Source organism: Leuresthes tenuis, unplaced genomic scaffold (assembly GCF_036924035.1).
Source record: "Leuresthes tenuis unplaced genomic scaffold, fLeuTen1.0.hap1 SCAF_9, whole genome shotgun sequence".
Lineage (NCBI taxonomy): Eukaryota > Metazoa > Chordata > Actinopteri > Atheriniformes > Atherinopsidae > Leuresthes > Leuresthes tenuis.
Window position 1 is genome coordinate 10,534,477 of NW_027325363.1, and position 15,570 is coordinate 10,550,046.

General features: G+C 39.1%; 2 protein-coding genes across 6 annotated transcripts; one reads left to right on the forward strand and one right to left on the reverse strand.

Moving 5' to 3' along the window:
- The first annotated feature begins 2,906 nt into the window (after positions 1 to 2,906).
- dixdc1a (DIX domain containing 1a) lies at positions 2,907 to 12,974 on the forward strand. Of its 5 annotated transcripts, none has more exons than XM_072392258.1 (16): positions 2,907 to 3,264; positions 3,376 to 3,554; positions 7,696 to 7,853; positions 7,937 to 8,082; positions 9,119 to 9,208; positions 9,429 to 9,482; positions 9,580 to 9,630; positions 9,881 to 9,985; positions 10,102 to 10,155; positions 10,253 to 10,330; positions 10,973 to 11,050; positions 11,296 to 11,457; positions 11,562 to 11,628; positions 11,829 to 11,937; positions 12,161 to 12,269; positions 12,422 to 12,974. In XM_072392258.1, the coding sequence occupies exons 2-16, from the start codon at positions 3,532 to 3,534 to the stop codon at positions 12,503 to 12,505; spliced, it is 1,368 nt and encodes a 455-aa protein (XP_072248359.1). In that variant the 5' UTR covers positions 2,907 to 3,264; positions 3,376 to 3,531; the 3' UTR covers positions 12,506 to 12,974. The 5 variants fall into 5 exon arrangements, with proteins under 5 accessions (XP_072248359.1, XP_072248358.1, XP_072248355.1 ...); XM_072392257.1 differs by having other exon boundaries at positions 10,256 to 10,345; XM_072392254.1 differs by having other exon boundaries at positions 2,908 to 3,264; positions 10,253 to 10,345.
- Positions 12,975 to 12,989: 15 nt separating this feature from the next.
- On the reverse strand, positions 12,990 to 15,388 carry LOC140314176 (PIH1 domain-containing protein 2-like). The gene is made up of 5 exons (XM_072392259.1): positions 15,206 to 15,388; positions 14,384 to 14,510; positions 14,068 to 14,307; positions 13,657 to 13,931; positions 12,990 to 13,510 (listed from the first exon to the last, which is right to left on the reverse strand). The coding sequence occupies exons 1-5, from the start codon at positions 15,386 to 15,388 to the stop codon at positions 13,376 to 13,378; spliced, it is 960 nt and encodes a 319-aa protein (XP_072248360.1). The 3' UTR covers positions 12,990 to 13,375.
- Between the last annotated feature and the right edge of the window lie 182 nt (positions 15,389 to 15,570).

Genomic DNA, 15,570 nt, shown 5'->3' on the forward strand with positions numbered 1-15,570 from the left:
CATTTTACAACAAAATTGCATTCATCATAGTGGCAGTTATCTAATCTGCTAACATTTTGGACAGCAGCTGATTTTTCTACAACAAAGAGTGGCTTTGAATCCTTTACTTTCTCCCAAAGAAAACAAACAAAAAAACATTGAAATTTCTCTAAATTACATTTGACAATAAGAATGGATGGGACTTCCAGGGACAAAATTCTTATCAGTGGTGTTTCATGCATATTTGTTTGAAGGTCACTGAAATGAAAAACATTAATAACCCACGCTTCATAGCAGACACTGCCATAATATGCAATCAGAATCCATTGAGACCACACAAACAATCTGCTCTATTTTAGCAACTCATTTGATTTACAAATTGCCTCCTTGCATGCTGTCCCTGTGGCAAACCGGCTTTCTTCTCACCTCCTGTCTCCCCAAGTGGTGGAATGACTCTCCCTCCACTCTTTGAAAAAGACAGATTTGCTTCTTATATACCATCCATACAAGAGTCCCATAATCTCCATGCACAAACACTGTGTTTCCCCCTGTTCCCTCAGTCACATTGAAGTCAGCCAAATCTTTATTGTCTCCCTGCTTGGAGCCTAAGTTTGTCCTTGTCTTTTTATTATTTGAGCAGAAACAGACACAATTAAACTGAATTGAACAGAGGAAACAAAAAGAACCTTATGGAAACTGGAGGGCTTTGCAAGAAGATGCTGAAAATGCCAAACTGATAAGCATCTTTCTTCTTCACAAATTGCCTCTTTTTTTTTTCCTGTGGACAGAACGACATTTGAGTTATTGCCTAATACTAGCAAATAGGTGTTTGTGCACATAGAATGTGTTCAATTAACTTCCCTGAAAGGACACATTTGTTTTATCCTGCATAAACAGACACAGTCAGGGAAATATATCAATGCATTTGAACATTTTGGTGGTTTTAACTTAATCTTTTCACTGATTCAGTTATGATTAAACAACTTTAGTATTGTGTCACAATAATTTATCTGCATGGTGATATTATTTGTTCATTCTAATGTTGTTATATGTTGTTTCATTTTATCCTAAGATAATTACTGCATGCTCACATCCATCTTGAAAGTTACTAGTGGATGTAATTGTTCCTCTTGATCATTTTAACTCTAAGATCATATGTTTGCTTTCATCTCAAAATGGTGTTTAATATTGTGTGTTAATATTTACTCTTTTAATTTTTATAAATAAATGAATCACTCTTAAACAGTTGGTAAAATAGTTTAGTGGCTCAACTTGTCTAATAATTGTCAATATTTCTTATCCTAACTGCTGTGGCAACACTGCTCCATGACAGAATGTGTAATAGCTATTTTAGTCCACATTGCAAAACGTCGCAGTTTCACAATAATGAACCAAAGATTGTCTAAGTAAAACACTTTATTGCCTCCAAAATTGTTACGCGTTATATGAAACTGTCACAAAGGGGGTGAATGGTGGCATGACACTGTGGACAGTCACACCAGGCAACCAAGGTCGAGCCCAGTCTGAGCCAATAGTTTGACATAAAATATATAATTAGGTTATGATATTAATAAACAGTAAGTACAGGTTCATATCATGTCAGTCGAACTTTGCCCCCAAAACCAACAGGTAAGGTGAAATGTTACCATCTCAACTTAATTGTGTCACTACTTCACCTTTTGAATCTGGACAAATGCAATTATTACATGTTTTCTTGTGAGATTGGACTGTCATTACCCTCTTAATGTGTCTAACGCCTATACTTTAGCTTTATTTTGGCTGGATGTTTGTCTCTGAATCTGTTTTATTTTATTTTTTTTAGTTAATGTAACTCTTCTCTCTCAGGAGATCCAGAAACCAATAAATATTTTTGAATATGTACAGTGTGAGAATGGGAATGAATAGAGCTGTGGCATTATCATGCTGGCACTACAATACGGTGATATCAGCAAAAACCTGGGAAAAGGGTATACTGCAATTATACTACTTACTTATACTTTTGTTTTTTAGGGGGTTTTATGTTCAAAAATTGAGATTTTATCGTTGATACTGATAAAAATGCAACAACCTTCATCCTAAATGATATGCTTATTTTGTATTTTATTCCACATAAGAAATACTTGAATAAAGCTCCCCAAGAATAGTTTCATGTGTATGTATTAATTCCTTGCTTGTTCCTTGTTTCCTTGTTTTCAAAACACTCAACGTGAGTTTAAAGCGGCATTAATATTTGTCCTTCTGCAGTCAGTCAGTAAAGACTTTGCATCTGCCGTTTTTCTATTTAAATCAAATGCTGAATTAGTCTGGAGCTGGACATACATATTCATGGGTCTGCAGCATAGTAGCCCACTGAAGCATGCATTGATGGAGCCCATACAGAATTTAAGACTCATTTGGTTCTGGACGGAAGTGCAAGCTGCCACGTAGGGAGCTACTTCACAGTTCAGCTGATGACATCAGCAACATTTGTAACAACTTAATGACAGTGTGCTCAGACCAAATGCCTTTCAGAGGGGTGCTAAACAAGAGCAGGACATTTAGAGAAAACATTTTGTTTTTGTTGCCTGTTGTTGAAATCATATAGCTGACAAATTTTCATGTTTTACTATTTATTTTTGGGTTCTGTTTCTTCCCAGCAGAGCTGTAATTATAGACGGATGTTTCCATTCTGTAAATGCAATTTTCTCTTCAAGTAACTCCCAGCTTCCCCTTCCTGTGTAAATATATTTTTGTCCCCTCATTTGCCTTGTCTTGTGTCACAGAAGACTACAGAATGTAATGACACTTTTCAAAAATCCATTGGTTAGTTCTTATTTTAGCTGCAGTGACATACAGCAGACAAAAAACAGGCAAAAATGGGAGAGAAGAAGAAAATCTCCCTCCTCCTCCTTGTGAAAGAAGAGAGCAGTAGGGATATGAGGTAGGAGGAATGAAGGAGAAGGGGGAGGGTAAACACACTCTAGACCGAGCCATGTCTGACATCCACGCTCGCTGAAAGAATGAGGGACTGATACAAAGCGAGTACGGCCAAGCAGAAGAGAAAGAGTGGAAGACAGGAGGGAGGGAATAAATGCAAAAAGGCTGGCAGAGAAACAGGGGTGAAAGAGATGCACAAGGGCTGCATCAGTTCTTATCCGCAAGGAACAAAAAACATTGTGTTCGTGAATTGGAGCTGGTGAGTGCAATGAGAAACCAGGCAGACTTCAGTCACTGGTATAGCTGAGCACCAATCCTCCCTCCCTCTGTCCCTCCCTGCCTCTCTCTGCCAGCTTGGACTGAGCCTTGGTATGATTTAGGGGAAGGGTTTGGTGCTTTGATTAGGATTTGGAGCTTTATGTTTTAGGAATATGCTACTGCAGAGGATCTGAACGTGCTGTTATTTCTGATTGAACACAGTGTGTGACGTGGAGACTGCTGTGGTTGCTGCTCTCAGGGCTGCTCCCCTCCCTGCTACCTCCGGCTGTGTTTGGGCTATGGTCCTGACTGAGAAGCAGGGCATCACCCTGATGCAGGGCTCTAATTGTAAGGGAGGTTAAGCCTGTAAACACCAGCATGGGAGCGAAACAAATGAAATGGTAAGAGCCGTTCTCTTTGTTGTAGTTATTATAACATGATGCCAATATCGGCTGCTATATTTATCACAATACAACTAGTGCATCAGTTGCAGATATGCTCTGTACATAAATCTTAAATTCAGAACTCTCAGTTGATTAGCATGTGTATCTATCATCAATCTTAGTTCTAGAAATCAATTTCATGTTAATAAACAAGACTTAGAAACCCAAATTGTGCAGGTTATTGTTTGGTGTTTACAGTGCAGGAGGTGTGGGTGTGTCCCATTATGTGTCTATGAGCTGAGCTTCTATTGCCTAGCAACGACTGCCTAACTGCCTTTACTGGCTCTCCCATGATATATTTAAGATGCTAATGACACATATTTGAAGTGATATTAGAAAAAGAAAGATATTTACAGTTCAACAAAGACACATTTGCCCTGTAGGTACATTTTACAAAGCCACTCTCTCCTGCATTAGATTTGTACTATATGTTTATGCATTTAGCAGACGCTTTTATCCAAAGCGACTTACAGGTAGGCATGTAGGGTAAGGAGGTCTTGTCTAAGGACCCCTACTGGAGGTAGTATCTTTCATGCAGGGGATTTGAACTCAGGTCTCCCACATGGAAGGTGGCAATCATACCACTACACTATCCAGTCCATATGCATGAGTCAAGCCAACTACAGCATGTGCTACTATATTATACTAATGATGTAAACTTATCTGCTAAATTAAAGTGTACTGACACGTTAATGTAAGTATGTTACTTTATGTTCTTTTCATACTTCATACTTATCAGCGGTGGTGAAATAAGCAAAAGCAAAAAATATAAAAATGTACTCCAATGCAAGTATATGTCCTGTCATCTTACTATCAACTTTTAACAGCTAAATGTACATCAAAACTATTCCCCATGTGACTGTAATATTATTACAGTATTAGATTGTTGATACAGATGTATAAATCAGAAGCAACTTACTGTTGAGTGGTGAGATGAAATTTGTGTTGATCACTTATAATTTCCTGTAGTTTTTTAATCCATGGTTCCTAAACTGGGTATTACTGTGAATCTGAGGGAACATGAAATGTGAGGAAAAAACTAAATCGAGCCACAGAGTTTTTAGCTTTCTGGAATACTGGGCCTTAAAACAAGAGGCTAAACAAAGATGATTTCATGAGAATCACTTCTAAATTGTCATAATAAAAATGATAATTAGAATATTTATTATTATTCTGATTATTTCTCTCATCTAAAATTATCCCTTTTTTTCAATGTAAAATTTTAATTTGAAAAAGCAACTCGTAGCCATGTCTGGAAATAGATACAGAGGCATAAAAAGTAAATGACAACAGTGAAGAAAACAAAAAAAGGTAAATACTTAGGTTAGTAAACTGGTAAATGCATGTCCCCAGTAGCTTTTCACCACTGCTGATCTGGTGTAGTGAGGCTTTTCTTTTACAAATCCCATGCAGCCCTTAATCCTTAGCTAATCCGATATGCTCCATATTTGTATGTATGACTTTTGTTGGTTCAACATCAGCACTTGATATCAAAAATAATTTTTCAAAACTTATTTGAACTGCTCCCTGAGACAATAATAGAAGCTATTCCAATAATGTCACCATGTACAGTGACAAGATTAGCAAGAGGCCACTTCTTTGATCCGCTTTAGAAAACACTTAAGGTTAATTACAGCAGCATCTGATAAGCTGCTCAGTTCACCTTTTTAAATGTGAACTGATGAAATAACTGTGGTAGCGGCAGGGAGGATCAAATTATCAGACATTATCAGTGTTGTGAATGAAACCAGAAAAATGTAATGCTGTAAAGAGGCTATATTACGCTTTTTCAGTTTTTATCAAAGCCTAATTGTGTTATTGTGCATAAAGGTCTCCAGAGATACAAACTCAAAGTTATTCTCTCCTACAGAGAACACTGCACAGGACTGAAAGGCTCTATTTGTAGTCCAGGCTTAATTTCCTTTACGTAACAGATATAGATATAAATCCTTTATTGATGCATCAGTAACAGATAAAAGCCAGATATTTGGAAAAGATCTTAAAGATAGATCTTTTAATTAAGATATTTAGAAAAAGAAGAGAGAGTTGTGTATAGACACAGAAGGAGTGTAAATTATTAATATGCACAAGATATCCAGATCCAAAGTATTGAAGCACATTATTGCACATTATGGCATGACGAAATACAGTGTATTGCACACTAAATTATAAAGAAAAGTCTTTATACTGTGTAATGTACTTAAAAGTATGGCGGATGAGGTGGTAAATAATGAGACTATCTATGCTAAGGAGTAAAAAAACACTATAAAGTGTGTACTTTGTGCCAAAGAAGCCAAAATAAAGACAAGTCTGAAGTGACAGACAAATAGACTGTAAACGGTTTAGGTTAAATGTCCCTCTGGTGTTAGAGGGTCTGACAGCAGTTGGGATGAAGGATATGCAATACCTTTCCTTCTTGTATTGTTGATGCAGCAATATGTTATTGAAAGAGCTGCAGAGGGCCACCACAGTGCCATTTAAAGGACAAGAGGTGTTGTCTACCATAGATTTTAGCCCTGCTACCATCTGTCTCACCCTCACATTCTCTATGAAGTTCCCAGTGCAGTCCAGGACTGAACTGGCCCTTATGACATAACCTTGTGACACTTTTGCATAATGGCTGAATTGTGGTTTGACATCCCTCAGACAAAGAATGAGAAGTTGTTTTGTGTTCCAGCATTTGGATCTTAAAGAGGCAGGAGCTTAAACAAAGCATTAAAGGGAAATGCGAGAAATAATCAGTTCCATTTGACATTTGAGAAAGTTAAACTGTTTTAGTAGATCCTTAATATGAATATTTAATCTTGTTGATGACTATAATATGAATTCTATAAGTTAAATTTGTGTATGTTTTACAGCCATTTTAGTAGCTACCTTGCAGGAGGATGTCAAGCCTGGTCAGTTCACAGCCGTTGTCTGTGCTGAATATATCCCAACATCTACTGGAATAATTGCAATATGAGGTGTTACAGACAAGGAATCCTGCCATCTTTCTTCTCCTATATCACCACCAAAGAGACTTTACTATCTTCCTTTGTAATTTGCATGTAGATTATATTCGTTAATGTCAGAATTACTTAAACTAGCACGTAAACACTGCACCCATTGGATATCAGCATGTTAGAATCATTGTCATTTTTTGCACATTTTAAGCTTTATTAGTATATATCTCCCAGTTGCACCTCAGTCTAGTTTTACTAACAACTTAAAGTTGCTCGGGCTTGTGAAATTGTCACAGGAATACATGCACATTTAGTCCTTACAGAGGCATTCTGAACTTTTGAGTGACAAATGATTTGTGTGTGATAATAGCTTATGCTGAGTAATGCCAGAAGGTAAAAAGCTCCCTAGGTCACAGTCTAAATCTTGCTCCATATGTAAGGAAGGAACATGTTTAATCGTGCAAATTAATCCTTCAGGGCATTTTTTGGTTTCTAAACACAGCTTTACCCCAAACTATTTTCTTGCTTCTTGGTTGTTTAGCCTCAGGGGCAGTGTGATGCATTCTGATGGTTTTGTTTGCTCAGAGTTTAGACCTGTTTCTGCAGTTACTCGCCTGTTTTCACATGCAGATGCACAGGGAAAAAGAAGGAATGCCCTGTTCTGGGATTGCATATAATGCTGTACTTCACCTGTCTTAGTAACTGTATCCTATTTCTACAAACACAGGACAGTGACCATGACAGCTGGTCTCCAAAGCACAAGCCTCTATTCATCAGGCAGCTATCCCGATACAAGAATGATGTTTCAGGGTTATGGCCAAAGGGGGAGCAAAATATGTAAAGAATTTCCTGTAAGGAAAATGACCAGGTTGCATGTATTCCTGCTCGTGCATTTTTATTCATTCTATCATTTGTATTAATGTGTCTGTGACAGCAGTCTCCACGTCACACTCTGTTTTCATGTTTTCAGGGGTATCATGTTAAAAATGGATTGGGTTTGAAATATTTTGCTTTGATGGGATTATTTCCCATTTTGGTCGTCCTCTGGGAGTTATCAAAGAGTAAATCTTCAATTTATGTAGCAGGTTTATTTACGGCTGTTCATTTGGCAGGATATAAACACATTTATTCCTGCCTGTTCCCGCCATCTGTTTCAGTCTCAGCTCAGCCAGCCCTGCTCACTCCCCGAAAGAGGAGTATGTTATCACCCAGTCCACTGACACCTTTAAAGAAGAAACCATCCACGATGTGTCTGAGAACCAGGGGGAACGTCAGGATAACAAGTCTGAGCCAACAGAGAGGAAATCTGTCCTAGGTTTGTTGGCTGCACGTCAATTCTTGTAAAACAAACAAACCAGCTCTTTAGACTAATTTCCTCTGTCTCTCTCTTCATCCTAGAGGAGGTATCTCTCTGTGGATTGTGTCCCTCCCTTGGGCATGATGGACAGGAGGAAGAAAAGTCCTGGGAGGAGCAGCTGGATGCCCACCAGGAGCAGCTGGAAAAGGAGATGCAGGAAGCCAGAAGGATGGTGTTTCGCCTACAGGTAACTCTGGGTGATAACACACACAAAATAATCTGCATAGCTGCTTTAAATACCTAAAGATGAGGGTACACAGAGGGCATATAAATCAGAGGAAGATAAGAGGATAAAAACAGCTTCAAGAGAAAATTTTGCCAGGTCAGATTATCTGCCAAAATCTGCAATATGTTCACTCTATACCAGTATTTCTTCAATTTATTTCTTTAGAATACAAGTTCAACAAGCTTATCTGTCTGTCCTCTGAAAAATCTTAATTCAGTAGTTAAGATTTAAGTCACAGGCCAGTTGCTTTTAATACATTTTTTCATTTGCTGATATCTGTATATTGTGGGAATCTAGTCTTCAAACAGGCACTATGATAAGGGATCTACTATAGGAATTCCATAATATAGTCTGTTCAGTTGCAGATGCTACACCATACATACTTGCAGCAATAAAGTATGAAGCAGATTATATGCAATTAACACATTATAATTTAGAACACATCAATGAAAAAGCGCTCCCACGTCATCAAAATCCCACAATCTATTCAGATTTTTGGACGATTACAAAAAAGCAAGACCAGTTTGTCAGTGTGCCATATTAAACAATGCAGTTACTGTGAATATATTCCTCTCTAATTTATTCACCAAACACGTAAAAGACGGGTTTGTCCTGCAGCTTGAAATGAAGAGAGAAAAACTGCTTTTGTCTTTTATTGCAAAAAGACAATAAATCTTTTAACTGTCTTGTAAGGTGACCTTATAGTTGCAAAAGGTCAACACAATGTAGAGAATTTACAAGATACAGAAATATCTTTTCTCACAAACGACACGCTCTATAACTATCTATGACTATGGTGCAAGTTAGTGTGCACACCCACAGGTTTGCAGGGTGATTTTAATTTCAATTTAGTTCAGTTCCCTGACTAGTTGTGCAGCCACGTTTAACAATTATGATTTACACCGCAGAAATATATCGGGCTTCACTTACACTACATTTTTTCATCATGACTGTTTCCTGCCTTCACTCTGGGAATCTGTCGGTTTTCTGTCCTCAGGCTTTGCTACTGCATGGCTCCCTCCCCGAGGAAGACCAGGATGGATCTGTGAGCTTCGGAGATAACCGGGCGAGCACTGAACAGCAGCTGGTACAGTACAGTGCCCTTTCATTGCTAACTTTAGAGAGCAGCACTTGCTGTGTGAAGTTTCCATGTCAGGCCTTCTGTTGCCTTCATTGCTCTTCATTGCAGAGAACAGATTATTCTCTCTTATCTGCTAGCTGACTGTTGTGTATTTCCATTGTCTTCTCATACTTTTTGACATTTTTCCTTTCTCTAATTATCCTGCTGATTCTCTCTCCCTTTGAAGGTTCTAATCCGCAGTCGTTTGGACCAAAGCATGGAGGAAGTCCTTGATCTCAAGGTACAGTAAGCAAATGCAATTAGAATTGATACAGATGAGCTGCCTCATGGCTTGATTCCCTCTTTCTAATGTTTTTGTTTGTGTGTATGGCTCTTAGAGGGAACTGCTAAGACACAAACAGGAGACACGGCACATTCAGGCCATCAAGGTAAACCTCTCACTCTAATTCTGTACTTATGTTGTTAGTTGAAATAGATACAATATAATTCAGTCTCTTCCATTTTGCACCGTCCCAATCTATTTCCACTATTTTTGACACATACAACAAATACTTCTCAGTTTTTTACAAAGAAAACAACAGAAATCAGAAGTGACTGGATGCCTCTGTGAAGGCAGGTACATGCGGTTGATCTATATTTGTAACTTCTCTGCTTTGATCTCCCCTTCTTTCTCATTAGGATGCTCTGCAGCAGCGCCTGGCAGTGCAGGAAGATGCTGTTCTGCAGTTAAAGCAGGAACTACTGAGGTGCAACATGGCCAAAGATCAGTTTGAAGGAGAAAATGTGAGACAAGTGATGATTTCCTTTTGACATGATAAGATATTCAACCTGCTTGATCAGTGGATGCTGGTTTATATGAGAACTTTTCTATTACACTCATGGTACATTATCTCTTGCAGGAAGAGCTCAAACGCAAGCTGAGTGAAAGGAACAAAGCACTTAGTGAATATGAGGTATAGTCTTTTATAATCTACGTGTCAGTGCATTCTGTAGCTGCACACATGTGAGTAAAGGCTTACTTTATGACCTGTATCTGTCTTGTCACAATAGCAGCAACTTGGGAGGAAGGAGAGAATATTGCAGCAACAGCAGCAAAAGCTTGAAGAGGTTCAACAAAAAGCACATGAAGTCAGCCATGGGCGGGTATTGAGCATGACATGCTTCAAGTATTTCCACAGCAAACTCTTTGTTTTGATGTAAATCACATATCCTCAATAATAATGTTTAGAGATCCTTTTTTCAAATCATGGTTACACACTACCTCACACAAGGCAGCCCTCGCTTTTCTTTTGTCAATAAATCTCTTTCCTTTGATGAAACCAAAACCACTGATGCGTCGAGGTAGCACCTTAATCAAAAAGAAGGTTATACTTCCAACTCAGCATTGTAGCCTTTACAGACCACAATAGAGTAAATAAAGCATTTGTTAGTGACTACTCTCAGCAGTAGATTAATACAGATTTCTTGCACCAATGAGCTTTTCTTACAGATAGTGAATATGAGGATGACAACACAAGCCATGGTGCTGCAGTGTTCATTGTAATAAAAATGTCAACTAGTGGAACAGTGCGAGTCACTGATGTGTTCTTAATAGTTTTTGGCCAACAATACAGTTTTTATTCATAATATTAAGCTCCATCCAGCTTTGATTTCGCTACAGTTACAGTTTGGTCTTTTTTATAGCAAATTTCTAATAATAAAGTATTCATAGAACATTTCGAATTTTAGTCTCACCCATCTTTATTTACATATGCTTGTTCCGTTTGACAGTCATTTAGGAGTGAAAGTGGTGGCTACAGTAACTCAGTGGTGTCAACATCTCCTCCAGCATTCCAACACAACGCACCGGTACGTATCCTTTTGATCATTCAGATTATTGATTTTGGTATCTTTTTGTATTGAAGCTTGCTTTGGTTAGAAATGCAGGGAAAAAAGGGTTAAAAAAAATGCCCCAGACTCAATTATTCTGAATGGTTTATCAGATTTGCCAGTCACTGCATTCTGTGTATATTCACATTTTAAACATTTTAGACCTTTTTGGAACTGATGGTTATATATAAACTGTTTGACTATTACAAGGCTGTTTATCATAGGGTGAGGAGCTGCAGCTTGTTAGAGAAGCACTGCGCAGTTTGAGGGACAGTTTTTCGGGCCACGACCCTCAACATCACACTCTGGACACTTTGGAACAGGGGGTGGCCAGTCTAATGGATCGACTGCTCTCCCTGGACACCCAGCGCAGACAAGACAGAGGGGTACATACCTTTAAATGAACTGTGTATGAGGACATTTAAAAAGCTGACTGAAGCAAACATGACACATTCGACTGTTTCCAATGAGTAACTGCCTGTTCTTCTAGGAGGAATTTAAGTCACCAGGACGCAGAGCCAACTCAACAGACCGTGACTCGTGGCCACCGAGCTCAAGTGAGAAAAACAAAATCTTTGTTTTGTTTAGTAGTTGTCATCCTCTGCAGCATCTCATACCAGGCTGTTAAATCTAATTGTCCCATTCAGTTGCACAGCTATGTAAAGAGAAGGCATTACCGAGTGTAAGGCTTAAAGTCATCTCAGACTCTGATTGTTAAAAATAACATTTTCTGGTTTTTTTGCATTTCCATTTGCAGAAATGGCACATTCACACAGCAGCCCGGGTTTGGATGCAGCCGTCTACACTAAAGTGCTCTACTTCACAGATCGCTCACTGACTCCATTTCTGATTAACATCCCGAAAAGGTGAAAATAAAATGCACTTAATGGTGGGTCTCTGTAGCAGTGTTATTGTTTATTTTCTCCCCTACGGTGCATGGTTTTTAAACACATTGCAGTCTGGGTTAGAGCTGATTTGAGGCAGGACCAGAGCTTTAATGTGGGCACTTCGATAGCTCAATGTTTATCCTATAAAAGCTTATGTTTGTGTATGAATGTATAGATCGTGACTGACAGTGTGTGCTTACAGACTGGGTGAAGTGACACTCGGAGACTTCAAGGCTGCCGTAGACAGACAAGGCAATTTCAGATACCACTTTAAGGCCCTAGACCCAGAGTTTGGCACAGTGAAAGAGGAGGTAAGTGTGGGAGTAAAATTACAGTCCATACATCTTTTCACAGCAATCTAAGTGTTTTGTTTTTTTTCCTTTTCACTTCCTATCCAAAGCTTTGTGTTGTACACTTTAGATGCAAGTCTCTCATATATATGTAAATTATTTTGGCTGTTCAGGTGTTTCACGATGGAGCAGTTGTGCCTGGCTGGGAGGGGAAGATTGTAGCGTGGGTAGAGGAGGACCATGGAGAGCGGAGGTAGAGCCCCAGAAAACCAGAGCTCTCCAAAGCAAACCTCAGTTGTTCCCACTGGACCAGGAAGCCACTATAAATACATGTGATGCCAAAAGAAATGTCTAATATATAATTAACTGGGACCAATGGAGATAACACCTTTCAATATACAACCATGTTTTAAAAGTGAATGTTTCATACCGAGAATTTGACTTCACATTTGGGTACTGCTTTGTTTAATAGGATGCATATTAGACATTGTTTGCTTAAAAATCAACATATGAAGTCACAATTTAATGGTCAGTATTGTGATACTTGAAGCTCAGAGCTACGAGAGTGTTAGTTTTCCAAAAAGGCTGTAATCGGTGCATAATGTTCGCACCTCAAAATGAAAGTGTTTACTAACATTTTTCACATGTTCCAGATTGCCAAACAGTGATGCTGTTGTTCTGCATCAGTTTTGATGTTTTAATAAACATAAATTATTGCATGGATCACTTTTGCTGACAATTATTCCCCCTTGCATATGGTAATGACACTGTTCACCAGCTCCTAGCTATTATACACCTCCACTCGCACACCCACACTTTAGCAAACTGACAGTGCAGATTGTCATTAAAGTCAATTAATTTTTGTGGGGGGGGGGGGGGGGCTAACAATTAAATTTAGTACGACTGCGGTTAGACATTTGTCTCACCAAAATATTTTGCTTTTAAAAATGGACCAATTTCCAGGGAAGCTGTTTGTTGTTGTTAGTGTGAGACAGAGCAAAGCTTCACTTGCTTCTCACATTGCATAACAAGGTTGTGTTGGTTATTTACTGTGAGGTTCTTTGAGAGTTGAAATGTCCTCCTGCTTCGTCACCTTCGTCTTTTTTATCCCCACAAAGGGAAAGTGGTCACAAAACATCAACTTTTAAACTAAGCCTTCGTTTCTTCTTGTTGAAGATGGCAGAGGCGGTGTCCTCATTGACAGTTTTTGGTAAGTCCAGAAGTAAATAGTAAACATCCTCCACTTCCAGTAAGATGTCATCCTGCAGAGCAAAACACATTCAACGTGCTGTGAAACTCGCTATCGACCAATTATGCATTTTTTTTATGACATCCAGCTTTGCACTGATGCACACTGGGATCTAAAGTGGTTCATTATAACTGTTCAAGGGAGTGTGTAACCACTAACCTTGGATATTCTCAGCTGGCACTCTGACACAGACCGAACCTTTGGCAGCTCCACTGTCAGTTCCACGCTGCGAGGAACTCCTGCTGTATCAGTCTTCACCTCAAGTTGATACTCTGGCTTCTGAGGCTCCACAAAAGTGGTGGAGATTACCTGGATCAAATCCTTCTTCATGTGCTCCACGGGTCTACTTATAATTTGGGCTGCGCAGTCCTCGTCTTGTTTCTCCGATTGCAGAGAGGAGATCTGTCGCAAGAGGGCAACTGGAGTCTGGCTGACTGTACAAAGAAGGACTATAGATTATGAGAAACTGTTGGGAAGGTACAGATAATACACCTTCACAGGAAAAGAAAATGTGTCCAACATAAAGGGCTTGCAGCAGCTTATCATGGGTAGAAGGCTTGTTTACTGTACCTCTTTCTGTTTGTTTGGAGATGTTGGGTCGTATTTGAAACCCAAGCCGACGGTGTATATCATCTGGGCTACCTTTTGGGCTACAGTTGACGACACTGTGCTCTTGAGATAACCGCATCCCATGCTGCTGCTGGGCAAAGCTCAGAGCCAGCATATAGACATTGTTAATGTCTGCTTTATCTGCCTTGCTCTCCTGTAGCACTGCAGGATTTAATGCCACATCCAACACAGCATACCAGCCTGCGGAGGAAAGCCTTGTTACTTGTTTATGTCATACAATACAAAAGAAAGTTCAGTTACTTACAGTATGACGTACCTTGACTTTCTTTTGTGCCCGTGTCCAGTATTCCTGCGCATACTGGTAAACTGCTGCTTAGGTCCTGAGGTGCAGGCACTCGTTTCCAGCTGCATATATTAATGTACAGCAAGCCTGTTTTGGGTTCCTGATAAGGACACAGTTTTCTATGAGGAGTCACAACAAGCTATTGGTCAATTAGTAAACTAAAGATTAATTGGCAGGAACTTTAATCTTAGTTAATGCACAGGGCTCAGTTTTACCAAAAGCAAAATCAAGCACTTTTTGATTTACGTACTTTTTTGATGATATAGGATTGAATATATCTCGGGCTGTTGGTGATGAGCACTTTTTGTGCCATTTAATCTAATGGTTCCCCGGTTTTCTTTTTCACATCAAACTGTTTAGTTTTTTTTTGTTTTGTTTTTTTGTTCTTTACTTTGTTTATTTTCAATATACCTTATATTAAATAGCTATTATCGAATTTAGTCCTTAAATTATCAAAATACCACGGAAGGGCAGGTCTTTGTTAATTTGACTTCCAAAAATAACAACGCATCACTGATTTTTTTTTTTCTAAATGAAAAATAACTTTGGCGTGAATATAACTGAATTCCTTTAGAAACTGTGCCACTAAATCTGATGGGTAACAGATTTGTCCGCTACATCGGTGTGTCAGACAAATGACCCCAACGCTGGGTGTTCTTTGTTAATTAGATACACCTGTGCTTTTCTGCTTGAACTCAATGTTTGTCGAGAGTCTCCCTTCTCGAGCAGGTGTTGTGTCCAAAGTGAAGTGAACTAATTGGGAGTTTTAAACGTGCTACTATCGATGTAACTTACCAGTATTTGGGTACGCAAACAAGAGTGGAGCTCGGGCGGTGTACTGAATTCAGCTCCTTCCTCCATCTGTTTCTCTATGAACTTGCGGTAGGCAGCGGGGTCATTTTGTGACAGATCATCAAGCATGGACCAGAACTGGTTGACCTGCCGTAAAACATCCTCTGTACTGCCAGCGGTGGACATCTTAAGGTAAATGTCTTGGGACGCAACTTTAAGTGGCACCAATCGCGAGCTAATAACTTCGTGAAGTTTGCGCATTTACCAGTGAAACTCAGCTTGTCTACGATGCCCTGAAGAACAGAGCTCCTATTAAAGACACTCGGAATGTTAGCAGTATCGAGCAATGTCACACTTACCTAAAAGCT

Excerpts from the sequence above, each read along its gene's own strand:
- dixdc1a (XM_072392254.1), top strand. The coding sequence starts at position 3,532 with ATGGGAGCGAAACAAATGAAATG. Across the intron at positions 11,051-11,295 it reads CATTCCAACACAACGCACCG|GGTGAGGAGCTGCAGCTTGT; the intron begins GTACGTATCCTT and ends TGTTTATCATAG. Across the intron at positions 11,938-12,160 it reads CTGATTAACATCCCGAAAAG|ACTGGGTGAAGTGACACTCG; the intron begins GTGAAAATAAAA and ends GTGTGCTTACAG.
- LOC140314176 (XM_072392259.1), bottom strand. The coding sequence starts at position 15,388 with ATGTCCACCGCTGGCAGTACAGAGGATGTTTTACGGCAGGTCAACCAG. Across the intron at positions 14,511-15,205 it reads GTTTGCGTACCCAAATACTG|GAACCCAAAACAGGCTTGCT; the intron begins GTAAGTTACATC and ends TGTCCTTATCAG. Across the intron at positions 13,932-14,067 it reads CTCCAAACAAACAGAAAGAG|TCAGCCAGACTCCAGTTGCC; the intron begins GTACAGTAAACA and ends TTCTTTGTACAG.